The 27,039-nt window shown below is 42.7% G+C and overlaps 1 protein-coding gene across 3 annotated transcripts in view; it reads left to right on the top strand.

The window, feature by feature from the left end:
* The first annotated feature begins 255 nt into the window (after window positions 1-255).
* Window positions 256-27,039, top strand: part of LOC102015813 (chromosome unknown open reading frame, human C7orf50) — a 125,054-nt gene continuing 98,270 nt past the window's right edge. Inside the window, exons 1-2 of one of the 3 annotated variants that reach the window (XM_013521225.1) lie at window positions 256-355; window positions 15,326-15,452. In XM_013521225.1, coding sequence (XP_013376679.1) covers window positions 15,327-15,452 — 126 coding nt within the window. In that variant the 5' untranslated portion in view covers window positions 256-355; window position 15,326. Of the gene's footprint in view, window positions 356-440; window positions 588-15,325; window positions 15,453-27,039 lie in introns of those variants that run through there. The other 2 variants (XM_013521224.1, XM_005397799.2) reach the window with 2 other exon arrangements.

Raw genomic sequence — 27,039 nt, 5'->3', positions numbered from 1 at the left:
CTTTTAAAAATTCAGCAGGAGCAGGACGCCAACAGCGAGAGCCCCCAACTGTACGCCGCAGATGGAGCTTCTAGCCAATCCGCCTGCCAGCGTCCCCGGAAGGGTAAGTTACCCTGGCAACCCGAGCCTCTCCGGGTAACCAAAGTCTCCTCAAGATGACGCCACCACCGCGCGCTCAGGCTGGGCACACCCTCCGCGCGGCAGCCGCTTGCCATTGGTCGGTGGGAGGACGCGACAGTTCTTGCCCAATGGGAAGCGCCGCTTGCCCGAAGGCGGGACTGGCGCGTACCTGAAGCAGGGGGCCTGCCGGAAGCCCGCCTAGGCTGTGGAGCTTTCGGCGCGCCGGTGAGTGCAGGTAGGTGCGTGGACCGTGGCCGGTGCCGAGCACGTGGGTGTAGGATGGAGGCCGTTGAGGAGCCAGTGAATGTGGGCAGCGCTGCGCGTGGCGGTGGCTGTGGCCGCTCCACGTGGGTGCGCAGAGCTCTTCCTATGGTGCGCCCGCGGCCCCAGGAAGGCGAGGTCCCTCAGTCAGTTCCTGGCTAGACTGTGCTCAGAAGCTGAGATCTCCCGGACTCCAGGCGGGGCAGGCGAGCATCCTCACCCAAGCTGTGGCGTCTATTCCTCAGTAGCTCTGGGTTAGCACTCGGAGTCCTCATTTCCTGCTGAGGCGTCTCGGTGCTTGCTTTGGACGATAAGCACGCTCTGCGTATCCTTTCATTATTCCCCATTTCATCCATTTCTTCGTTCTTTCACTCAGAAAACGGTCCTTTGGTTTTTACTTGTGTGTGGGAATTGTTCTGGTAGCAGTGAACAGATAAGAGACACACATCGGATCAAGTGAGCTTGCATTCTAAAGACAGGCAAATAATAAGATTACATAGAAGGTGGTAAGTGCCACGGAGAAAAATCAGGTCGGGATGGAGTCTGGAGAGGCGAAGCAGGTGAAGGAGTTAGACCCCCCTGGTAGCTACAACATCCAGGTAGAGGCATCAGGTATGAGGGACCAGCAAGGAGCTCTGTGTGCCTGGAACCAACTGAAGGAAAGAGAGAGGGAGAGGAGGTGAAGGCGAAGGCCCAGAGATGGGGTTAGAAGTGGTGCTAAGACTTTGACTTCTCCAATGGGGAAGGGAAATCTTTAGGAGTTTTCAAGCCAAGCGGAAGCATAATCTGACTTGGATGTTTTAAAGTTATTCTGGGTACCTTGTTGGGTATCAGCTGTGAGGGGCCAGGGAAGAAATGAGGAGTCGGTTACAAGTTGTGAGTGATTTGGATGTGAGATGAGGTTCTGGACCAACATAACAAAAGAGGTTATAAAAAACACGAAGATAGAGCCATCAAGGATTGGTGGCTGATTATCAGATGGCTGTTTATCAAGAGGCAAACACCACGAAAGATGTGCGTTTTGCAGGATGATCAGGACCTGTGTTGATGAGTGAGGTCTGAGATCTGTGTGTATGTATGAGATATATAGCTATCTATATAGCTACACATGGGTAGCTGGTCAGGTAGGGGACTGAGAAGAAGCCTCGAATGCACAAAGATGGAGGCCGTCAGCATTTAGCTGGTCTTTAAAGCCACATGATCTTATGTGCCTATGCGTCCTCCACACATACACAAATGGCATCTGTGAGGTGATGGATGTGTTAATTCTCTTGGTGTTGAACTCAGTTTACAATGTACATGTATATCAAATCATTACATTGTGTACTTTGAAACTGTACAATTTTTATTCATCAGTTATGCCTAAATAAAACTGGGATGGGAGAAATAAAAGTATAAAGCCAAACGACTGTGAGGGCACAGAGAGTGAAGAAGCTAAGCACTAAGCCTGGGGCCTTCAGTTTTCAAGGTCAGGGAGCTAAAGCTATTGTGAAATCAGGAGAGTGTGCTGTCTGTTCTGGACAGGTAAAAATGCAAGTCAAGAGAGAAGACAGCAACTCTCATCTCCTGCTGTTGGGTCAGATAAGTTTCGCACTGAGAATCAGCACTGGGTGTTAGCTACATGAGTGTTATTGTGGTAAATGGGCTGGGAACCGGGTGCAAGATAGGAAAAGAGTTCTGGGGAAATGAGGTGTACAGTAAAGAGCTGGAGGCAAGACAGTGGTTAAATACAGGAGATTGTACTTGATTTAAGAGAAGACCTGTGGATGCAGGAGAGAAAAGTGCTTCCAGTGATGCCTTTAGGGGAGTGAAGGGTGGGATCTCCAGCACAGGTGGAGGTGCTGGCCTGGGTAGGAGCACACAGTGCTGGTTAGATGGATGGTGTGGAAGGAGCTTATGGAAGGTCCCCTGATTGCTTCTGTGTTCTCAATGCTCAGAAACTAAGGTCATCCACTGAGAACAGAGATGTTGGAAGTGTTGTGGGAGGGCCAGGAGAGGAGAAGGAATGAGTCTGGGAGAGTGGTTGGAGTGGGAAGAGTTGGTACAATCACCGTGCAGCTCTGATTTTTTCTCTTAAGGTTAGAGGTTGTGAATTTAAAGTGCAGACCTGTCACCTGGTCCCATGGGTTTTCTGACCACATGAAGTTCTAGACAGACTGCAGGCATAGGTACTGGAGGTAGGCTCTTTCAGGCAAGTAGGGGAGAGAGGCACAAGGAAGTTGAGAGAGCATGTGTAAAGGAGTGATTACAACAGTGGACTGTAGAAATTAAATTGTGCAGGGGAGAACAGAGAAGGAGGGATTAGCGACATTGATATGTAGCAGATTCTGTAGATTGCAGGTCTTAGTGAGATTGAAAGAGTACTGGATTCCAAAGTGCTGGGGGTTTGGGGCAGGTGGAATTGGTGGCATTGGGATGATGGTGGGCTTGGAGTGACTGTGGTGACTGGGTTCAGTTAGGCCTTGCAGGGAGAGAAGGTGGAGCAGGTTGTCTGGAAAACCACTAACCTAGGCGGGCAGTTCAAAGGACTGGAGGAGACCCACAGGTCAGAATGGGAGCCACAGCTCTGCTCTGTCCACCGAGCTCTTAGAGGTCCGCTTTTAGCAGGGTCCAGATCCACCTTTAGGAGACCTTTGCCTGGTGGTATGGGAAGTGCCCCTATAGGATCTGCCCAGACTACAGCAGAGGTAATGTAGATGACCTGGGTGAGATGGTGCAGCTGGTATTTTTATGTTTAAAAAACGTGTTTGGTGGTTTTCCTGTAGGCTGACTTGTCTTTTCAAGGTCTTGTGGAGATGCTTTCTAGCCCTGCAGATCTGCAGCTTTTCCTGGTTTTGTTAACTTGACCTGAGCAATGGTGGATAGGCTCCTTGGCTCTCCAGTCTTTCTTGGCCTTGTCTCACCTGGACAGTCTTCCTTGCTGCTGCTGGAATTGTCTGTTTGCTTCCCAGAGGCTTTTTTTTTTCTTTTAAAGAGTAAAAGCAATGATACAAAATTTGAAAACTATAGTGGGAGAGTAGCAATGGTTAGTCCATTGCTTATTGTTGTCTTCAATGCAGTTGTTCAGATTGTAAGATATAGGCATGAAAAATTGATCAAACAATATAAGCACAAATGTTTCTTTTTAATGAACTAATGGAAATTAGCAGTACAGCTATCTTAACTATAATATTATATATGTATATATTTCCTTTTCCTTTTCCCTTTTTTTTTCCTTTCCCCCATCCCAGTTTCTCTTTCCTTTTGAGCAATTTCTTCCCATTTCCCAATATGTATTGCACCTTTTGGATCTTATTTACTATTTCAGCTTCTTACACCTGGGAGACAATATGATGTTTACATATGCAAGACTGATTTATTTCACTTATCAGTATGGTCTCAAGTTGCATCCATTTACCTATAAAAGTCTCAAGTTTATCCTTCTTTATAACTGAGTAGTACTCCATTGTATAAAAATACCACATCCTATTCATCCATTCCTCGGTTGATGGGCATTTGGGTTGTTTCCAAGATTTAATTATGACAAATTGTACTGCTGTAAACATGGGTGCACATATATATCGCTGTGGTGTGATGTCTTTAATTCTTCTGGGAAAATACCCACAAAGGGAATAGCTGGGTCAAATGGGACCACTAATCTTAGCTTTTTGAGGAATCTCCACACTGATTTCCACAGTAGTTGCACCAGTCTACATTCCCACCAATAGTGGAGAATGGTTCCTTTTTCACTATAGCCCCTCCAGCATTTGTTATTGGTTGATTTCTTGATGACAGCTACTCTTTCTGGGGTGAGATGGAATCTCGGTGTTGTTTTAATTTGTATCTCTTGAATGACCAGTGATGTTGAACATTTTTTCATATATTTATTTCTTATCTATATTTTTTCATCTGAGAAGTGCGTATTCATCTCAGATGCCCATCTTTAAATTTGGGGGGGGTCACACTTTTTTTTTCAATTATTTGTATGTTCTCGATATAAGTCCTTTGTCTGAGGGACTGTTGGCTAAAATTTTTTCCCTCTGTGGGTTGTCTGTTCACTCTGTTGGTGATTTCTTTTGATGTGTGAAAGCTTTTTAATAAGGTGAGATCCCAGCTGTTGATTCATTGGAGTATTTCCAGTTTGGGTTTTGTTCATGAAGTCTCTGCCTACACCTTTGTTTTTGAGATTTCTACCTACTTTGTCTTCCAGTAGATTCAGTGTTTCTGTTTTAATATTTAGGTCTTTGATCCATTTTGACTTTAATTTAGTGCATGGTGATAGACATGGGTCTGGTTTTAGTCTTTGCCATGTAGAGAGCTGTTTTTCTCACCACTGTTTATTTAAAAGGGTATGTTTCTTCCAGTGAACATGTTTGGTACCTTTGTCAAAGATAAGGTGGCTGAGTGTGTTTGTAGTTGTGTCTGTGTCTTCTAATATATTCCACTGATCCTCAGGTCTCTCTCTCCCCCCCCCCCACTTTTTGCCAGTACCATGCTGAATTTATCACAGTAGCTTTGTAGTATAATTTCAAGTCAGGGATTGTGATGCCTCCTGCCTTGCCTTTGTTGCCCAGAATTGCCCTTACTATTTATTCTAGGTCTCTTCTGTTTCCAGATGAATTTTAGGAATGTTTTCTGTAGTTCTGTGAGCTATGCTAATGGTATTTTGATTGGAGTCACATTAAATCTGTACAATTTTGAGAGTATGGCAGCTTTCACTGTGTTGGTTCTTCCTATCCATGAGCAAGTGATACCTTTCCATTTTCAGATATCCTTTTCAATCTCCTTTTTCAGAGTACTGTAATTTTCAATGTATAGATCTTTTACATTCTTCATTAGATTGACACCTAAGTATTTCATTTTTGGGGCTGCTATTGTGAAGGGTGTGGTTTCCCTAATTTGTTTCTGTGAGTTTGTGTATAGAAATACTATTGATTTTTGAGCGTTCAGTAGCTATGCTACTGAATTAGTAAATCAAGAAGTCTTGCTGTTTTGGGGGTCTTCTATGTAAAGTGTCATGTCATCTGTGAATATTGACAATTTAACTTCTTCCTTTGCTATCCATGTTCCTTTTATTTCTCTCTCTTGTCTCATTGCTCTGGCTAATGTTTCCAGAACTATATTGAGTAGGAGTGGTGGTAGTGGACATCCTTGTCTTGTGTCTGATTTTAGAGTGAAAGCTTTCAGTTTTTGTCCATTTAGTATGATGTTGGCTGTTGGTTTGTCATAGATGGCTTTTATTAGGTTGAGGTAAAGACCATCTATGCTGATTTTCTGTAGGGTTTTTAATCATGAATAAGTGTTGGACTTTGTCAAAAGCTTTTTCTGCATCTATTGAGATGATCATGTGATTTTTGTTTTTCATTCTGTTAGTATGGTATATTACACTTACTGATTCGCATATGTTGAACTATCCCTGAATTCCTGGGATGAATCCTGCTTGGTCATGGTATATAGTCTTCTTGGTGATTTGCTGCATTCTGTTTGCTAGTATCTCACTGAGGATTTTGGCATGTATGTTCTTTAGGGAGACTGGCCTGTAGTTCTGTTTTTTGGTTGGGTCTTTCTCTGGTTTTGTTATCAGAGTAATACTTGCTTCCAGGAACAAGTTAGGGAGTATTGCTTCCCCTTCAATTTCATTGAAGAGTTTGAGGAATATTAACATATTAGCATTAATTCTAAGTTTCTTGAAGAATTCAGCATTGAATCCATAACGACCTGGGCTTTTCTTTGTTGGTAAATTTTTAATTCCATTTTCAATCTCATTAACGGATACTGGGTTATTCAGAATTTTTATATCTTCTTGATTCAGCTTTGGTAATTCATGCATATCTAGGAATCTGTCTATTTCTCCTGTGTTTTCCATCCTATGAGAGTAAAAATTTTCAAAGTAGGTGTTGATGATCTTTTGAACTTCCATAGGATCTGTAGTAATTTGACCCTTTTTGTTCCTCAGTGTATGAATTTGAGTCTTTTCTTTCCTTTTTTTGATAATGTTGGCTATGGGTTTATCAATTTTATTTATTCTTTCAAAGAATCAACTCTTCAATTTGTTAATTCTCTATATTGTTTTCTTAGTCTCACTTGTGTTAATTTCTGCTCTGATATTTATAATTTCCTCCCTTGTATGGGCTTTGGGCTTGACTTGCTGTTCTTTTTCTAGAAGCTTGAGGTGCAACATTAGGTTGTTTGTTTGTGCTCATTCTGTTTTCCTGATTTGAGAATTCACCACTGAAATTCTGTTTTAGGATTGCTTTCATTGTGTCCCATAACTTCTGATTTGTTGTATCTGCTTTCTCATTTAGTTGTAGATACTGTTTAATTTCTTTAATTTCATCTGTGACCCACTGGTTGTTCAGGAGGGTGTTATTTAATTTCCAGGTTTTTATGGAGTTTTTGCAGTTTGTTTTGCCACTAATTTTCAATTTAATTGCACTACGGTCAGATAATATCCATGAGATAATTTCATTTTCTTAGCATTTACTTAAGCATGTTCTGTGGGCTAGTATATGGTCTATTTTAGAGACTGTCCCATGTGCAGCTGGAAAGAATGTGTATTGTGGTGATGTTGGGTGGAACACTCTGAAAACATCTACTAAGTCCATTTGTTGACAAGTTTGGTTTAGTTCTGATACTTCTTTGCTAATTTTTTGTTTAGTTGATCTCTTTGTGATAATAGGGTATTAAAGTCTCTTGTTCCAATTGTGTTATTGCTTATTTGACTTTTCATGTGTATTAATAATTGTTTTATATAGTTGGGTACTCCCGTATTTGGTGCATACATATTTATGATTGTTATCTCTTCCTCTTAAAGTTTTCTCTAACAAGTATGTAGTCACCTTTTTCTCTTTTGATCATTTTTGCTTTGAAGTTCACATTGTCTGCAAACAGAATAGCTACCTCTCCTTTTTCTGGGTTTCTGTTGCATGGAAGATTGTTTTCCATCCTTTGATTTTCAGTCAGTGAATTTCTTTTTGAGTTAAATATGTTTCTTGTATATAGCGTATTGTTGGATCTTGTTTCTTGATCCATTCTGCCAGTGTCTTTCTTTTGATTGGTGAATTGAGGCCATTTACATTGATGGTTATAACTGATATGTATTGCCTTATCTTTGTCATGTTATTCTCCTGCTGTTGGTTTCCTGCTTTTTCCCTCTGTTTAATTGCTTGCCCTGCCTAATGGTTTATTTCTGTTGTTCTTGGAATTACGGTCATTCTTATGTCTGTCTATAATATCTTTCAGTACTCTTTGTAGGTTTGGTTGGTGGTCATGAATTTCTTCAGTTGTTTGTCAAGGAAGTATCTTATTTCTTCATTAATTTTGAAAGATAGTTTTGCAGGGTACATCAGTCTGGGTTGGAAGTTGTTTTCTTTCAGGACTTGAAATTCTTCACTCCAGGCTCCTTGACTTTAGGGTTTGTGTTAAGAAGTCTGTTGTGATTCTGATGGTGTTTCCTTTCTTTTCTCTAACAGCTTTTAATATTCTGTTCTTGTGCTGAATTTCTGGAATCTTGATTATTATATGTCTTGGTGTAGTTTTATTTTGGTCATGGCTGTTTGGAGTTCTATGTGCTTCATTTATTTGTATGTTAAATTCTTTATCCATGCTTGGGAAGTTTTCTGCATTAGTTCATGAAGAGTTTTTTTTTTTTTTTTTTTAAATGGCACTTATGCTGTCTCCAGCTTTCTCATTGACCCAGTCAGTCTTACGTTATTCATCTTTGCGTCATCTTGTAGCCCCTGGGTTGATTTTTCATAGTTTGTTGCTATTTTTAAGATACCTTTATTTTCCTGATTGGTAGCTGCAATTCTCTCTTCAGAATCTGATATTCCATCCTCTCCTTCATTCATTCTGTTGCATATACTTTCAGTGGAGGTTTTAACTCTTAGATTTCTTTTTTTTTTTTTTTTTTTTTTTTTCTCCGGTACCAGGAACGGAACTCACGACCTTGCGCTTGCCAGGCAGGCCCTTTTGCCGCTGAGCTAAATCCCCAGCCCCTTAACTCTTAGATTTCTGTTTAGATCTGTTTCTTTGTTGGGCATTTTTGTTTCCATCATTTTTTAAGTTTATTCTTTATCTGTGTCTTCTCTAATATCTTTGATTTTAAGTATCATTTCTTTTTGTACTTGAGATATTATTGTCTATAGCCTTTTCCACTTGTTTTTTCACTTCTGTTGCTATTATTTCAGAAAGTTCCAGTGTTTGACTTTCAATTTCTTCCTTCTCATTGTGTTCCAGGCTTGTACTGGATGGGCTGGTGGTCCAGAGTTGTATTTTGCTTCTGTGTCTTGTCATTTTCTATTTTCTCTTATTTTATTTTGTTTTCTATGTTGATGCTTGCTGATTTCTTACGATAGCTTTATCACTAGTATTGAGGCTTCCCTAGAAGATTTCTGTTCTTCAGGAATGTAAGTGGTTTTTTATAACTATCTCAAGAACCTACCTTCCCAATTTGTAAAGGATGCAAAGTTACTATTTGGCTTAGCACCCAGTCCTTTGGTACTAGGTTGTGGTCATGATTATGACCCCATACAAACACAGCATTATCATACAGGGCAGAAAAACATTATAACATGTGTGACATCCTGGCTAAAGTAGTACAGTTAGTAATAACAATAGTTTCAAGTACAGTTTAACTGCTGACAAACTATGGTAACCATTAACCTGCTACCTCCAACCACAGTAGCAAACTAAAGTTATATAATAAAATCAGACATGTACCATGTACTTGTATGCAGTGATTTTACCATTAATGGAGTGATTTTACACTTTTATGGGAAGTTAAGATGGGTAGGGGACAGAATAAAATGATGAATAAAGTCAAATATAGTAGAGTCAAGGCTGGAGGTCAAAGGTTATCACCCTCCAGTTTTGGGAAACTGAAGGACAGAGGGGAAAGAATGAAATAGAATGTGAAGGAGTAATCAGAAAGGAAAGACGCAATGTTTGTTCACTTGAAAGTTTAAATTCAAAAAGTAGTTGAGGAAAGGGAGAAAGAGGATCAATAGGAAACCCCCCCAAAAAAGTAGGTAAGAAACCTAAACAGTGTAAGAAGAAGGAAGAAAGAGAAAGAGAACAGAAAAGAAAGAAAAAAGTAGACCTGAGAAAGAGAGGAGAGAAAAGAAAAAAAATTCAAAAACAAAAATAACCACAAAATACAAGACAAAACAAGACGACTTCCAAGAAGACAGGAAAGGGATAGCCAGTCAGACAAGGGAAAATAAAAGTAGTAAAACACCTCTGGTGTTTACAGTTCTGTGATAGTGTCCATGTCAGATCCCAGAAATGTGCTGTGTACTCCAGCCAAGTTTGCCATGGGAATTGTGCTTGGTATGGAGCTGATCTTGGCCTCTGGATGTGGTGGCTGGGACTGGTCTTCTCTTGGTGGAGTTTAGATCACAACTGCTGGCTCCTTGCTGCTGTTTCAGACATTTCCACATTGCTGGTCTTGCTGATTACTCCACACGCCCATGACCAGCTATCCTGGGTCTCATGAGTTCCAGTTGGTCTTCCCTACCAAATGCATGTGTCTTTGTTCAAATGGAGTTCAATCTTCATTTTTTTAGTGCTTGATTATAATGTTTGTCTTCATTTGAGTAGAGCTGATTTTGACTTATACACTAATAGGCTTCCATTGATGGGAGGGATTTTATCATGTGATCTCCTGCTGCCAAGCAAAAGAGAGTCTCCTTGAAGGCTTTTGAGCTGTATTTTAATTTTTTCTTCTGCTTTTATTGTGAAAATTATGGAAAAGTGAAAGAAAACAATAAGCATTCGTATAATCATACCTTATAGATTGTTAATAATTTGATGTATTTTCTTTTGTGCATATTTGTGTATAATTTTTCTTAAAAAATCAGAGCTATACTGCATTTCCATAGATTTATATACAGTCTTGCATTTTGAGATGTAATGTGCATTTACCCACATGACTAAATGCTCCTTGAGATCACAGTTGCTAATAGTTTTGCGAGTGTTGCTTGCATAAGAGTCATTCATTTAGCCAGGATACTACTGTTGGACAATTATGGTTTTTCAGTTTTTTTTAATATTAGACATAGTGTTGCTATCCATGTATATATAAGTTTCTGTCCATGATTATTTTATTAGGGTGAGTTCCTTAAGTGGAATTACTGGGTTAAAGCGCTTGATAAATATTGTAAAATTACCTTTTAGAAAGGCTGTATCAATTTGTTCTCCTGTTAGCAGACCATGATAATATCCTTTTCACCATTCTCTGGCCAGTACTATACAATGTAATTTTTATGTCAAAATTCACTTTTTTTTTGGCAGTACTGGAGGTTGAATTCATGGCCTTTGCACTGAATCACATCTCCAGCCACCCCACCCCCTTTTTTAAAAATTTTGATACAGGGTCTTACTGAGTCCCTAAGTTGCTTAGGCTGGTCTCAAACTTGTCAGCCTCCCAGAGTGCTGGGATTACTAGTATGTACCACCATGTCCAGCCTAAATTGACAGTTTTTAAAAAGTGTCTAATTAGCAAAATCATGAGTGCATGTAGCTAAAAAACACTCACTTCGCTAGATGATGTGCAGCCAAACCCTTCTCCCTCTGCAGAGGTGAGCATGTTGTAATCCCATGGCTGTTTCTGTTTGGAATTACTTACATGTTTCTAAATAACATCTTATATGTAACGTGTGATTATTTACTGATTTTAGAAGTAATCTATTAGTTTCCTACTCTGATAGGTAGTTGTGCCTCAGTTTCCTCATCTGTGTGCCTGCTTCAAGGTCACAAAGATAGGTGGGTTAGGGAATGTAAAGCGTTTGGGCAGGGCCTGGCCCTGGTAAGGTCTCTGTGAGTGTAGCATCCAGTAGTGATTGCAGTGTCAGTGGAGATGATGAGTAGCTAACTAAGTATCCCCAACACCCTATGAATCATCTTCCACCCAACTACCGAATGGAGAGGAAAACTTAGTTTTGCATTGCCTTACAGAAATCAATCTGAGTCACTGGATATCTGCAGAAAGGCCTGTGTTGAAATGAGACAGTCAAAGGCCTGGAGCGTCTGACAGTGATGCCACATCGTCCATGCTAGTGGTGCAGCGGTGAAGCTCCATCTCCGCTGTTAACATGATGTACTATTTTGATGGCACAAAAATGGCTTTCTACAACAAGCATTTGCACACAAATTTTCCCCCATTTATTATTTTTTAAACAGCACTCAAGCATTACATTTTTAAATTTGTAGTAACTTGACACAGATTTTAGCTTTTATTTTCTTAAAACTAAATTTATGGGATTCTGTAGCTATCACCACCATCTAACTTTAGAATGTTTTCCTCTTCACCAAAGTACACCCTGTACCCACTAGCAGTCACTCCCACTCTTCCTCATCTTGCCTTCACCCTAAAACACAACTAGCTGTTTTTTGCTCTTTATGATATACTTACTCTGAATTCTTCATGTAGGTGGAATTATGAAAACATAATTCCTTTTTTGGGTGGACATTTAGATTGTTTCCACCTTTAGGATATTATGAGTGGTACTGCTATGAACACTAGTGTACACACTTTTATGTGGACATGTTCATTTCTTTTGTATATGTACTAAGAGGTAGAATTTCCTGGGTACATGGTAACATATTTTTAATTTTTTTGAGTAAATACCAGAATGTTTTCCACAGTGCTGCATCATTTAGACCAACAATAAAGGAGAATTTCAATTTCTCCACCCTCATTAGTATTTATTATTATTATTGGTTTTTTGTTTTGTTTTGTTTTGTTTTTTTGATAAGGGTCTCAGTTTGCATCCCAGGTTAACCTTGAACTCCAGGTCCTCTTGCCTCAGCCGTCTCAGTGCTGTGATCACATATTTTTGTCACCATACGTAGCTTTTTTCTTTTTCTTTTTTTGTTTTTCTTGTGGTACTGGGGATCCATCCCAGGCCTTTACTTAACTACATCCCCAGCTCAACTCATCTGTCTGTTATTCTAGTCATCCCAGTGAGTGTGAAATGGTACCTTTTTGATTTGCCCTTCCCAGAGAAATAATGAGGTTGAGCATCTTTTTGTGTGCTTCAGTATGTGTTGAAAGCCTTTGCTCATTCTAAAATTGAGCTCTCTTATTGTTGAGTTGTAAGAGTTTCTCACATGTGTACACAAGTTACACACAAGTTACACACAAGTTGCTTGTCATACATGTGATTTGCATGTACTTTCTCTGATACTGTAGTTCACTTTCTCGCTGGCATTGTTTGAAGCACAAAAGTTTTCAATTTTTCTGTAGTCCAATTTATGTTTCTTCTTTCATTGCTTATATTTTTGGTTTTGTATCTAAGAGACCACTGTCTATCTGAGGTCATGAAGGTTATGCCTGTGTTTTTTTCTAAGAATTTTATATTCTAGCTCTTACATCCCGGTTTCTGATCCATTTTGAGTTAATTTTTGTGTACAGTGTGAGGTATGACTCTCTGCATTCATTGCTTCTTATGTGGCTATCTGGTTGTCCCAACATATTGTTGAAGAAACATTCTTGGAATTGTCCAGGCACCCTTGCTGAAAGTCAAAATGAAAGTTGTTTTCTAGAATGGACATTCATTGTCTCTTTTGAGTCACTATCTCTTAGAACTATTAATAGAAACTGCTCTAGCCGGGTGTGGTGGCACAGGCATGTAATCCCAACACTCAGAATGCTGAGGCGGGAGGATCTCCGTGAGTTCAAGGCCGGCCTGGGCTACATAGTGACTTCAAAGCTAGCTTGAAGTACATAGTGAGACCCTGTCTCAAAAAAGGAAAGAAAACTGCTCTATAATATGGAAGTGTTTTTTCTCTTTTTAGCACATAGGCTTAGGGATTACATTTTTTTTTTTTTTTGATAACACACACTGAAGAAAGATTTAACTTCTGTAGTAACTGATGTATAAATATTTGCTGAACTTTCCTTATTTCCCTAACAAGGTAATTGACTGGCCCCATCCGCTGCGTTTCTGTGCTCCTGTGTCAACAGTCTCTCCTTCTTTCAAGATTTCTCATTTCACTACTAATTGAAATTTGTAGCCTCTGGCTTCAAATACTTTTTAAAGATAAGGCTTAATTAAAAACATTGAGCTTGGAATTTTCTGATTCCAGAATAGAATATTCTCTCAACATGCTGTAACCTGTGACAGCCCCATATGGCACAGGGTGTCCTCAGTTGCTAGCTTGCTTGGTGTCGCAGGTTAACCTTATACTTCTGGCTCTTTCTCACCAAGGGTGGTGTTGGGCTCCAAATCTGGTCTCTAGAAATATCCACTACCCCTTCCATATGGTCATCATCTCTTTTTCTTTTTTGCTGTGCTAGGAATAGAACCCAGGGCGTGGTACCTGCTAGGCAAACACTTTACCACTGAGCTACCCCCCCAGCTTGATCATCCTTTTAAGATGGTCACCTTCCCACAACTCTGTCCTGCCTTATATTTTGTTTTGTTGTTCTTTGGTACTGAGGATTGAACCTTGGGGCTCTGCCACTGAGCTCTACACCCAGCCTTTTTTAGTTTATTGTTGAGACAAGGTCTCATTAAGTTGCCCAGGTTGGCACTGAATGCCTGATCCTAGCCTCAGCCTCTGTAGTAGCTGGAAAAGCAGGCATGTGCCATCACGCCCAGTCTTTATTTATTTATTTGCATTGCAAAATCTTTTTGATATAATATGCACCCTCCCCCTAAAAATGTGAGCTCCACGAGGGCAGATGTTTTGGGCTGCCAGTTTCTGTTCCTTGTCCTGGAAGCAGCCTGGTCCACCCCTCCCCCGCCGCCAGTAGTAGCAGCAGCCAGCATCCCTCCCTCAGTCCAGGGCTCTCCACCCCTACTCCCTCATGCCTCCAGGCTCCTTGTCACACAGTCCTGCAAAGGAAATTGGCTTTATCGTTCATGGACTTCTTTTCTGGTTTTGTTCTTTTTTTAATGTAGAGGCCTATATACTCTTAACATATGTAACATATGGGGAGAGGGAACCAGCAGGGACCACCAGGCTTGTGTAAAGGCAACATGGCACAGAATTTATTGCTCCTGGGTGTAGGCAGGCAGAGAGTGCGATAAGACCTTCTACCCCAAACAAAGAGAAGTGTGTCCCTTTTATAGGGATGGAGAGAAGGGGCGGGGGGGGACATTAGGCAGGAAGATTGTAATAAACATTTGTGGTCAAAGTGCTCTGGCAGTCTTGCGTCTCAGTGGGCAGGGTTCTTGAAGTCTCCACTATAAATTCTCGAGTGTATCTAGATGTCCCCAAATGTCCCAGAACCTGCAAAATTCCTTGTCCTGCCTTATCTCCTTTCCTGTGCTTGTGGATGACAGCTTGGTACTCTGCTGAGTTCCCTGCAGAGGATAGTGCCTCTGCTGGCAGTCAAGTTGGGGACTGGGAGAGTCAGGTCCAATTTGAAACTGACATATCTTACTGTGCTTGAGAAAATAGACATGATTAGATGCATTGTGTGGAATTGGTCCTCGTGGATGGCCTGGCTGGTGCTGCCCAAGGCCTGGAGGAGACAACCCAGGCTCCCCAGGTCTTCAAGGCCAAGTATGGCCAGATGCCCATGATAGGGCATATGACTCACTATAGCCTGTGTGGGAGTATGGGCCAGCATAATAAAAAATTTAAAAACCCAATATTTAGTAGGCAATAGAGATTAGAGAATAGGCAGATTTTACCTCTGGAAAATTATATTGTCACTAAATATAGTGTGTCTTAATCTTAAGCATTTTGTGTTCATGTTGAATTAGAAATATAGAATATGTAATCTATGTGTTAATTACAGCTATGTTAAATGAAAATACTCAGAAAACAAGAAATCACCAAATTGTTAAAATCGTGTTGAAGGAAGTTTGACTTTTATATGTTTTCCACACCTCATGAAATACCTTTGAATTTCTCTCATAATGGGAAAGCGCCTTTCTCCTGTGTTAAAACTACTATTGCCTTAGACTTGTTATTTCCTATGGATTTTAGCAGTGTGCTTTTTCTGTTGCAGGATGGTAAAACAAAAGAGAAAAGGTCCTGAAGTGACAAAGAAAAACAGGAAAAAATTGAAGGTGTCTGTGGAAGAGACACTGCGGGCAGCTGATGCCACAGCAGATGAGGAGGAAGCCAGCCTGGAGGTAAGGCCGTGTGGTGCCTCTTTGGGAGAAGGCCGCATTGGTTACACATGGGGCTGCTAAGTGCCCCCGAAAGCCGTCATAGTACCCAGAGGAGTCTTAAGTGTTTGTTAGGTTGGAACACTGTTACTACCTCGTCAGCTGCCATATCTATAGACTGCGAGGTAAATGCCCTGTTTTACATGGTACTGTGAGGTGCAAGATTGGCCCAGTGGGGGCCCCAAAATGTTGGGGGCCTTGAGATGATGAGGGCCTGGAGTGGGCCTGGCCTGTGCTGGAAGGAAAGGGGCATCACATGCAAAAGGAAAGACTGTTCCTCACTGTGAAGCTCACAAGTGGCAGGAGACCTTTCTAAAATACTGAGATTTAAAAGTGTTCATTCACATGCTGAGAGGTTGAAAATCGATAGTATCTTAGATCTTAGGTACAATCCATTGCATACAGATCTTAGAACTATATGCAGTGGATTGTAAACATGATTTTCGTACTCACCAAGATGGTGCCTGTGCAGACTGTTCCTGAGGCTGTATATTTCTGTTCTCTGTCCTGTATTGCTCATCTTCCACAATAATATACATACACATTTATACTTGTACCCACCAAGTTGAGTGTTGAAATTTTACTTCTATAATGAGCTCTCTTTTTAGTTAGTACTGTTCAGTGGTCAAAACAGTATATTATCAATTTTCTCAAATTAGCATCTCATCGTGCTTTGGCAGGACTCTGGGTGTGTGTGTGCTGAGGTTAAACTCAGGGCCTTGTGCGTACTAACTATGCACTGTACATCTGAGTTATACTCCCAGCCCCACAAAATATATTTTAAAGATCTACTATTAAGTGGCAACTTGATTAGGCCCCTCTTCATTTTTTTTGGAAGGAAGAATTGGAAGACACTGATTGGCACTTGAGTTTGTTCCCTTCTGTGGCACGGCACTGGTACTGCAAGCTTGCCTTCATGTGGTGCCCCAGAAGTCCTTGTACCTAGCGGGAGGAATGCACCACAGTACGACTGGGTGGCAGATGTTATTTCTTTCATAAAATGAGAGAGGGGCCCCTCCCAATGTGAAGTCCTGGCTCCTTGACTAGACCCAGTGAGGCTTCGATCAGAAGGCTTTGCCAGTGTGCACTGTCCATCAGGCTGAAGGCATTCTCTGACCCCTGACTTGGGACATCTTAATGCTTTCAGGGGATTTGTGCCCAAGCTGGGGCTGGTCACTAGGACTCTGTCCAATTAGGCAGTTGCACCTTCTGGGAGATGATGTAACATAATGTATGGGTCTCTGTTAGGCACCAAACCAGGAGCCAAGGGCTGGGGTGGATGGGTAGGGGCAGAGCATTTGCCAAAGCAGGGCTCAGCCGTGTCTTAGTGGTTCATATCTCAGGTCCTGGACCACCTGAGAGAGCAGGAAAGTCAGACAGGACCCAGGATTCCTTTCTTGTCCTATGTGCGTTGGCTCTGTACCCAGGCCATAAGCAACTACGTGGGTGTGAGGTACCTTGCTCCAGGTCTGCACAGGTCTTAGGGAATAGGGAAGCATTTTACATGCATCTTCCTCCATGTCAGCCTCTTATTTACCATGCCATTAAATTTCTGTTTTCCCTGTGCAGACTCCCTCTTGCTGAAACCATATGTGTTGATTCTTATTTTAAAACAGGGTGTCACAAAGTTACACAGGCTGGCCTGGAACTTGCCATCTTTTTGTCTTCTCTCCTGAATAGCTAGGATTACAACCATGTAGGTGTGTGTGTGTGTGTGTGTGTGTGTGTGTGTGTGTTTGTTTTTGCATTACTGGGAATCAGACTTGGGAACTTTGCACTGAACTATATCCCCAAATCTTTTTATTTACTTTTTAAGTTTTGGGACAGTGTCTCACTAAATTGCCCGGCCTGGACTCAGACTTGTGATCCTTCTGTAACACTCTCCAAGAGTGCTGGGATTACAAGCCTGTGCTATCATGGCTGGTGTTTGTTCTGTATGGCTTACAGATTCCAGGTGTAAAGCGTTTCCAAGAGCTCCTGGAGCCTTGAGTCGGGCCATGCTGTGGTCTAGCTGCCTCCTTGCAGAGCTTCCTGATGGGGCTTTCCTGCTTTTTGAGGCTCCTCCATTTTCTTTGAAATGAGCTCCATGCTGTCACCTTGGAAGTTTCGATGTGATAAAACTTCTAGCTTTCTTTGCCTATTGAGCCCTCTAGCATGATCTCTGCAGGCTACTGGCCTCTGGCAGGACCCACAAAACAGAGCAGGTTGGGGTTTATGGTACATATGGGCCAAAGTTAAAATCCCTGCCTGAGCTAGAACATGGTGGATATTGTTTTAAGTTCAGAAAAGTCTCAAAGTATGTGATTATTTTTCATTATTAAAATACATGTTGATTAAAGGAAATATGGAAAAAAAGTGGAAAGAAGACATCCCCTCTTTGGGGATGTTTTCCTCTAAAAGCTCTTCTTTGGAAGCTAGATTTTGGTTTGGTTTACAACATGGAATTATTGGTAAATTCATGTGCTTTGTTGAAATTTCCTACACAGGTATTGAGGGTTGGCCTCAGGTTCACCATGAGCAAGCAGCAGGATGTCCCATGGCTCTAGGGGGAGCTTGTGGGGGAGGAGGCCTGTTTGCCCTTGTCTGTAAGCAGCTCTCTGGCGTGAGGTGGTACTGGCATACCAGCAGGGGTCAGCAGCTACACTCCTTCTGGAGGGAGCGCAGGAGCCCAGTTAGTTCCCAGGCTGGCCGGCAGCTTTTCAGTGTGGTCTTTGTGACTTAGCTCTGTGGCTTGGGAGCTTACGTCTGAGGCCCCTTCTTGTATTTCTGGAGCCAACCTCTCAACAGAGTGGGGACTCTCTGTCCTTAAGAACACATGCTGGTCTCTGCTCTCTGCACAGCTCTTCACCCACTCTTTCGGTTCTCATGGGAAATGATTACAAAGAGGCATCAGGCATATTTTTCAAAGAAAAAATATGGAAAGCTGAACATAAGTGTTCACAAAGGGTGGGTTGCAAAGCCTAGAGAGCAGCGGTTCATGTTATTAGGAATTCGTGGAAAACTACTGCATCAGCCCCTCCCTGTCGCCAGCACCTCCACATAAACCTCTGGGATCTGCAGTGGAGAAGGGAGAAGTCTCTGTCCCCTCTTGGGCCACTGTGTTGTCCTCCCAGGAACGTCCATCTGGGGAGCTTGGCAGCCTGCACAGCCTCTTCCCACAGTACAAGCTCTGTGCTTACGCCAGGACAGTTGAAGTGTCCCCAAGTGCTGGAAACTTCATCGCCCCTTGGGGAGTGGTTTCCATGGAGCCTGAGTTCCCACTCAGGCTGTGGGCTTGGCATGCAGAGCTGCCTGGCCGTCTGGGCTGTGGCTCCTGCTGGTGCTTTGGTCTGCAGTGTGCCAGGCTCCTCAGCCAGGCTTATTCGTCACCTTCCTCTCCAGAGACCCTGGCAGGCCTGAGTGCTGGGGAGGTGGGTGGTCTGGCAGGGCCCTATGCAGGGCAGAGCTGCTCCAGAGTAACTTGCTTGTTGTCTCAGTGGCTAGGTTCCATCTGCTTTACTGTTGATCTTAGAAAGGACCTGGCTCCTGCTGTTCCTTCTTCCTTGATTTTGCTAGGCCGCAGATTCAGGGGCTGTAAATTGGAGTTCAGCAGACTTTCCTGTTCTAGAATGATGCTCTGGACCACAGGGGCCTTGGCCTTTGTCCGTCTGCCTTGGGAAACCCTTCCCAGGAACCTGGGCCTAGGAGTTCAGCTTTATTTATTTGAACCTTTCCAGACCTAGTGTCCTGTTAGAAGAAGGCTGTGGGACTAGCTTATAGATAGCTCAGGTCTTGATTGGTTGGGGCATCAGGCTTGGCCTGGCTGGCTCACTGGGCCCCCACTGGAGCTGGTTGAGGTAGAAGGAGGTTGCAGTTGTGCTTCTGCATATCTGCCTGCCTACCCTCTTCCCCTCCTTCCTTCCCAACCCCTCCAGAGGAGGTGCTGGGTATGCTGTTCATGGTATTCTGAACCATGTGAAGTGAGACAGCATAAACATAACTGTCACAGCAGAGCCAAGTGTCTACAGGGCTTAGGGGCCCTCTGATGAGCGGGCTACCTCTTTGCTGCTATAAACACAGCTCTGGCTGCCTGGAAACTGAGCAAGTGAGCTGGGTGGAGGGCAGGTCTTGCTCATCCTCTCATTGATAGGAATCACGTCTGCCAAGCACTTTTCTATGGGTAAAAGTGCCAGTGTTGGGTCCTCAGCAGCCCCTGAGTTGTGGGGACCAAAGTGTGGATGTTGTAACAATCCTAAAGACAGAGCCAAGTGACTGGATCACATGTACCTGGCCAGCTAGTGACAGAAAAGAGACTCACTAGTAGGCTTCCTGCCACTGGCCGCCCTGTCCCCAAGGACACCTGCTGTCAGCCCTTGGTGTGGCTAGCCTTCGAGTGGTCCTCCGTAGTGGTGGTTCTATGGGTGTAGCAGCCAGTGACGCTCCGTGCAAAGAGTATCCCCTGTGTGATTGGAAACTGCCTCACTGTGAGAGTGGGTGGTGTTGATGGGGACCACACTGTCTGTGGAACGCAGTGCGTAGTGTGCAAGGACAGGTCTTCCAAAGAGGGAGGAGAGCACTTCTCTCTCAGAATGTGTGTGCAGTTGGTGAGCCAACAGCTTCCCCAGGACCAAAGTGCAGTCTTACCATTAGTATGTTTCTCGGGCTTTTTGATGCGCCCAGCTGAGAGGCTGACCTTGTTCAGAAGGAAGCTGCTTGGCTGTGGCTCTTGATTTCCTCCTTTGTAATCTCAAAAATCAGATGTGAATTATATGGCTTTAAACTGACAGCTTTGTATAAAACCATTAAAATGAGGTTATGGCCTTGAGAATTTCCTCAGAGTCCAAATGCTTCACATCAATGGTATTTTGCCTCCAGGACTGTCACTGCTCTGGCCGGGTTTGCCTTTACACCCTTGGGGCTGAGTAGTTGCGGTCTTTACAAACAGCTCTCTGGGAGCCTGAGTTGTTTTTCTTAGTGGAATTTCACCCTGCCCTCCTCCCCATTTGGTGGCTACTGGACACTGAACCTTCAACCAATTGGAATTACAAACTGGTAGACTTGCAGGGTTGAAGGGATTTAGAGATTGATTAATCATCTTACAGGTGGGAAAGGAGACCTGGAGAACTGCAGTGGTCCCTGAGGCCCTTAGGCTAGCAGGAGATGGAGTCTCCTGGTAGTGGCCTGTCCCTGTTGCCTCCTGTGTGTGGGAGCCACCCAGGTGTGCTGTCTGTGTACCAGGTGTGTCTTCTGTGAGCCAGTGCCTGCACCTTTGAGTTACTCCCAGGTTGTGGCAGATATATACATGCTCTGGACACCTGTTTGTCCTCAGGGGCATCCCAGGATAAAGATTGCTTTTCTGCAAAGTAAGTGCATGTGTGACTTTCTGGGAACCTGCTGAGCTGGTTTCCACAGCAGCTGTGCCCTGTGCATGGTCCCACAGCCACCTGCCAAGGGGCCAGTGGCTCCAGGTGTTTATCCATTCTCAATATTGTCAATATTTTAAATTTTGGTCATGTTTGTGATATAGTCATGTCTTAATGCATGTGTGGTTTTTAAAAACAGGTTATTGAGGTGTAATTGAGATAATAAACTGCACTTATTGAAAGCATGTGTTTTCTCATTGTGGCTTAGTTGATGCCTATAATGATGAAGATCTGATATGTTTTTTGGCTGCTCATAATTGTGTTTGGTGAAGTGTCTTCAGTTCTCTTGCCCATTTTTGTTGGCCTGTTTTCTTTTTTACTGAGTTTTGGGAGTTTGTTGTATGTTCCAGTTATAAAGCCCTTATCAAATTTTTGTTCTGCAGATATATTTTCTTCCTGTCTGTAATTGAGATTGTCATTTTCTCAGCAGTCGCTTTTGAAGAACAGACATTTTAAATTCAGGTGAAGTCTATTTAGTTTTTTTGTGGGGGTCAGCATGCCACTGTGACTCATTGTGCCCTGGAGATGCTGGCAGGCAGTGTATACACAGGTGCCTCACAGGGTTCAGCTCACATGTGCCGCCATAGGAGTGTCATGCATCCATTCAGCCATCCTCTGTCAACCCTCATTTACAAGTCTCCATCTTCTACCCATGAGAACACTGCAGCATACATATGTGTCAGTTTGTATCATGTGTGATTGTTTCTTTTGGAAAACTGCTTAGAAATTAACATAACATACTTAACATATAGAAATGTAGTTAGAACTGGAATGGCAAGTGGGAGCTGTGTTTGTAGATTTATAGTTTCATCTGGAGTGCCTGGAGTCCCCCCAGTTTACACTCCTTAGGATTCATCTCCTTACACCTCAGCCAGTCTTGTGGGTGGAGTATGAAGTCTGTTTTAATTTACAAGATATGATCGAAATATGCAGTAAATGTTTCAATATTACAATAAACCACACATTGCCATGCTCTCCCCCTCCCCAAATACTCCTCCTTCCTTCTAACCCACTTATCCCATTTCTGCTGCTTTCTGAAGCAGTTCTGAAAGTTCTCTTTTGTGAGTGTCTCTTTTGTGTCTTTACTAGATGTGACAAAATACAGTGAATACTGCTGCTGAGTGCTACTTAGCGGGAAGAAGGGTTCGTAAAAACATTATGGTATGACCTCACCCACCTGTTCACAATATCTGGTACCATGCAGCTTCTGGCTCTTCCTCAAAGTCAAAATGATGGTGAAAGCTAAACATTTTGAATTGATTCTGGGTAATGAGGCAGCAGGAGACACTCAGGAAAGAAGACTTCCAGAAGTGCTTCAAAAAGTGACAAGAATGATGGGATAAGTGTGTTTGAAGCAAGGGGAAGTATTTTCAGGAGAATTAATGGCAATAGGTCTCTTTTTTACTTTTTTTGTTAATTTGTTTTTTGAGATGGTCTCACTATGCAGTTTAGGCTGGCCGTCAACTCACTCTGTAGCCCTGGCTAGCCTCAAACTCACAGTCATCCTCCTACCTCAGCCTCCCAAATGCTGGGATTACAGGGGTGCACCGCCATACCTGGCTGGCAGTGTCTTTTACTGTAATAAATTTTTAACATTTCATACTGACCATGTATTCTGATCAAATTTTGTATATTTTCCTTATTCCTAAGAAGACTGAAACTTGTTAAATTATTTATGAAGCATTTTTCTTTCATGAGCTTCCCAATTAGCTTTTGCCTGTTTTTTTTCCATTAAACTGGTAGCTTTAAAAAACATTTTTTTTTGGTATGCATATAACACATACAGTACTTTCAGCTTGTTCTTATCCTTTTTACTTTTTGGCAGTTTTTTATAGGAGCATTAAATGTGTGTGCAGTCTTTTTTCTTCATTATGAAGTTTTCTCTTCCACAGTGAACAATAGACGCTCAATTCTGTAGCTTCAATTTTTGTGTTTTGTTTTTTAAGCCAGTTGAAATTTATACTCATGTCTTATGATAGGGATTTGTTTTTTAAAAGGAAAAGTTGTCCTTGTAATAATAAACATAATAATGATATAATAAATTATAAAATCTTAGTCCATCTCTAAATTTTCTTCAGTCTTTATTTGGTTTTATTTATTGATTTTTTTATACAGTGTTTTAAAAATAACATTCATTTTAATTAGGTAATGCAGACAAATGGTCTAAAATTCAAAAGAAACCGAACAATGCATCACAGAATGTTAGCCTCAGCAACCCGGTTCTCCCACTAGAGATTTTTTTTTTTTTGCCACTTTCTTAAGATTCCTTCCAGAGATTTGATACTCAGAACACATACTTTTTGCATGTTTGTTTTGGTGACATATTCTTTTCTCATATATGGTGTGTCTGCAGTATACAGGTACTATGTTGTGCTTTGAGGGTAGGTGTATCCTCCAGGGGCATGTCTGTGTGTCCAGTAGCTGGTAGCAAGGTGTTGGTAGCAAGGTGTTCTGAATCCAGGGAACAGAAGTGCACTCACTTTGAGGAGGGCAGAGGGGTCCTCATTATTTTATTTTGTTTTTTGAGACAGAGTCTCACCATATAGTTCAGGCTGGCGTTGAACTCACTGTGTATCCTAGGCTGGCCTCGAACTCACAATGATCCTCCAACCTTAACCTCCCGAGTACTGGAATTATAGCTGTATATCAGCTCACCTGGCTTCTCATTATTTTAAAAATAATATCTTTATTGACATATAGTTCATACACCATATTATTCACTTTTTTTTCTTCTGTCTTTTTGAGACAGGTCTCGCAACGCAGTTCAGGCTGGCCTCGAGCTCACTTTGTAGCCCCAGCAGGTCTCGAACTCGAGGTGATCCTCCTGCCTCAGCCTCTCGAGTGCTGGGATTATAGGCATGCGCCACCACACCTGGCCTATTCACTTTTTAAAAGTATGTAATTTGTTGATCTTTTAGCATATTAACAGAGTTGCTCAGCCATCACAATTTTGAAATTTATTATTTTTATGGTACTGGGAATATGAACCCAGGATGGCCTTCTCACTGAACTACATCCATATACCTTTTTTATTTTTTAGTCTTGAGACAAGGTCTTGATAAGTTATTAAACTGCCCAGACGGGGCTCAAATTTATGATCCTCCTTCCTCAGCCTCCCAGAGTGCTGGGATGATAGGCATGCACCATCATGCTTCGCTACATTTTTTATTACATGGAAGAAGAAGCCCCTAGCCATTTGAGTAATTCTCCATTTTCTCCTACCCCAGCCCACCCCACAGCCCTAGGCAACTGTTAATCTGCATTATGTCTCTGTAGATTTTTTTCTCAAGGGGTATGACTTAAGCCAGGGTCTTGCTGTGTAGCTTAGGGTGGTCTTGAACTCACTATGTGTCCCAGGCTGGCCTTGAACACATGATACTCCTGCCTTGGCCTCCCACGTGCTGGAATTATAAGCATGTGTCACCACACACAGTTTCTTTTCACCTTCTTGACACTATCCTTTGAAGTACAGAAGTTTTATGTTTTGGTAAAAAAAAAGTTGTTTTTTCTATTGTTGCCTATGCTTCCATGTCGTATCTAAGAAACTATTACCAAATTCAAGGTCATGAAGGTTTATGCATGTATCTTTTCTAAGAGTTTTATAGTTTAGCTCTTACATGTAAGTCTTAGATTATTTTGAGTTAATTTTTGAATATAGTGTGAGATGGAAGTCCAGTTTCACTCTTTTGCATGTGGATGTCTAGTTGTCCCAGCAGCATTTGTTGAGAAGACTGAGGGGCTGGGGATATAGCTCAGTGGCATAAGCACCTGCCTGGCAAGTGCAAGGTCGTGAGTTCGATCCCCTGTACTGCAAAAAAAAAAGGAGAAGACTGTTCTTTCACTGTTTGAATTGTTTTAGAATCCTGGATGGAATAGTTTATCCTTTCTAAGAGTTACATAATATCCCATTATCTTATTATACCATTATTTTGTTGTCTTTGATATATTGCTTAGTATTTTAGTTCTTAAAATTTTGTTTTAGTATAGGAAGTACTTTATTGTTTTTTGTTTGTTTAGACTGTGTCCTTGGCCTTTGTCATGTATTTTCTTATTTGTGTAAATTTTGGAATCAGCTTTTAGATTTGTCTTGTGCTAATCAAGGTTATCTTTTACATTGTTCAGGAGAGTGTTACGTTTTCTGTGTAGGACTTGCCTGTTTCTTGGCCTTTCCTAGGACATAATGGCTATAGTAGTTTTCACTAGCTTTTTGCATATAACTTGTAGCAAAAGTGTAGCTGTGTGAAATCTCGATGGTGCTGAGCAGACCATGATTGCCTGTGTTGCTCATGGTCTGGTGTGTGGTCTTGCTGGCCACTACAGTGGGGCCATCTGCCAGAACACAAGAAGACCCAGAGATGGATGTGTTCTGACCTGGGAGTTCGTGCTTTTCCCTGGTTTCCTCTTGTGCACTAAGTAGCTGATAACTGTTGGATTGCCACAAGGAGATGAGCCAGCCCTGATGGATTTTGGAATGGGTGTTTCCCAAAGCTGGGAGTGGCTGTTTCTTGGGGCACTTTCTCTTGCCTGCACATGCCTGGAGAACCCTGGCTGTTCAGAAGCCTAGTGTCCCAGGGACACTTCCAGGGAAGAGCTAACCAAAGATAATGGTGGCTGCATGGTGCCTCTTGCAGCCAGCCACCTTCACACCCTGGGAGAGCTGCCTGACCCAAGGAGGACAGAGCTTTGGGTGAAGGGCACTTTGAGAAACCAACTGTCTAACTCAAAGAGGCATGCATATCCCTGTGCTTGGAAGTGCTGAAGCTGGGACAGGAGGGAGATCTCCAGGGATGCTAGGGATTGAGGGGTCCTTTGGACTCTTCCAGTACTCCAGGACTCACTGACTCCTCTGCACATTCCTGGCCTTGTCTTGGTGTTCCATTGGCAGCATCTGGTGACACCACTGTGACCCTAGTGATGGTAGCAGCCCACAGCCAACTCGCCAGCCACTTTCTGTGCCACATCTAGACATGGCTGCGTCTGGGCCTGCAGAGGAATAGCCATTCAGGAAGTTCTGCTGGGGGAAGCGGGAGTGGCTCCCTATACACAGGCACCATAGGGACATGGCAGGACCATGCCATCAGTACTCATGTTATTGTCCCTTGAGGAAACTTGTAGATTCAACATTGCCCAGTCTCCTGCAATGATGAGCTCCAGGGTCAGAACCAGCCATTGCAGTGGGGCCTCCCACAGAGCTGCTCCAGCTTCAGGAGGCAAACATGCATGCACCTGCGTGCATGTGCGTGTGTTCTTGTGCAGTTTTCCGATGCGTGTGATTCTATAACCACTACAGTAGATCCTCTATAGCCCTCACTCACCCACTGAGTGAAAGGCGTGTGGGTTGTTGTAGATTTCTGCTTTTGTGAATATAGCTGCTATAAATATTCATGATTTTAAGTTTTCATTTCTCTGGGGTAAATACCCAGGCGTCTGTTTGCTGGGTCATAAGGTATATGCATGTTTAGGTTTTTAAGAAACTGCCCATCCAGTCAGCTGTCCGTGTTACATCCTCACCATGTACATGCGAGAGATTCGATTTCTCTGCTCCTCGGCAGCATGTGGTCTGATCAGTGTTTTCTGTTTTAGCCATCCTGAACTTGGTGCTCACATTTTTAAGAGAACAGCCCACTAGTGGCCTAAGAGTTAGGAGAGGCAGAATTAAAACTGTTGCTTTTCCAGGCTTTAGTAATAGGTGCTCTTGTCTTGTTCACTTCTAGAAATTGCCCAGGTGGCCCTGTCTGGGGAGTTTTCCTACCCTTGTGTTGAAGCCTCCTACTGTGTTCAGGGATTGGAAGGCTTCATCTCCCCTTCCTTACCTCCTTCAGGAGCTTTCAGGGGTGACTGCTTGCTACTTACTCAGGATCACTGAGAGTGCGGGGTGTGAGAGGGCTGTCCCTCCTGCTCTCTTTACCAGCTCCTGCACACGCGTGTGCACCTCAGTCTGCCCAGCCTGTCTGTCAGCCCTGAAGAGCTGTGGAAGAGCTGGAGCCTGCCCAGCTTTCCTCCCGCTGCCATGGAAATCTGACAGTTTCTGGTCTAGGCCAAAGAAAACAGGATCCACTCCCCTCCCCCAGAGCACAGCTGCACTCCTGTCGATATCCACTGCTTTAATTGCAGCCGCGGTCATCCGGGGAGATGTTTGTGAGCTCTGC

This window comes from Chinchilla lanigera, unplaced genomic scaffold (genome assembly GCF_000276665.1).
Source record: "Chinchilla lanigera isolate Chin_1 unplaced genomic scaffold, ChiLan1.0 scaffold00059, whole genome shotgun sequence".
Taxonomy (NCBI): Eukaryota; Metazoa; Chordata; class Mammalia; order Rodentia; family Chinchillidae; genus Chinchilla; species Chinchilla lanigera.
Note: the sequence above shows the minus strand (reverse complement) of the source record. Positions and strands in the feature narration are given on the sequence as shown.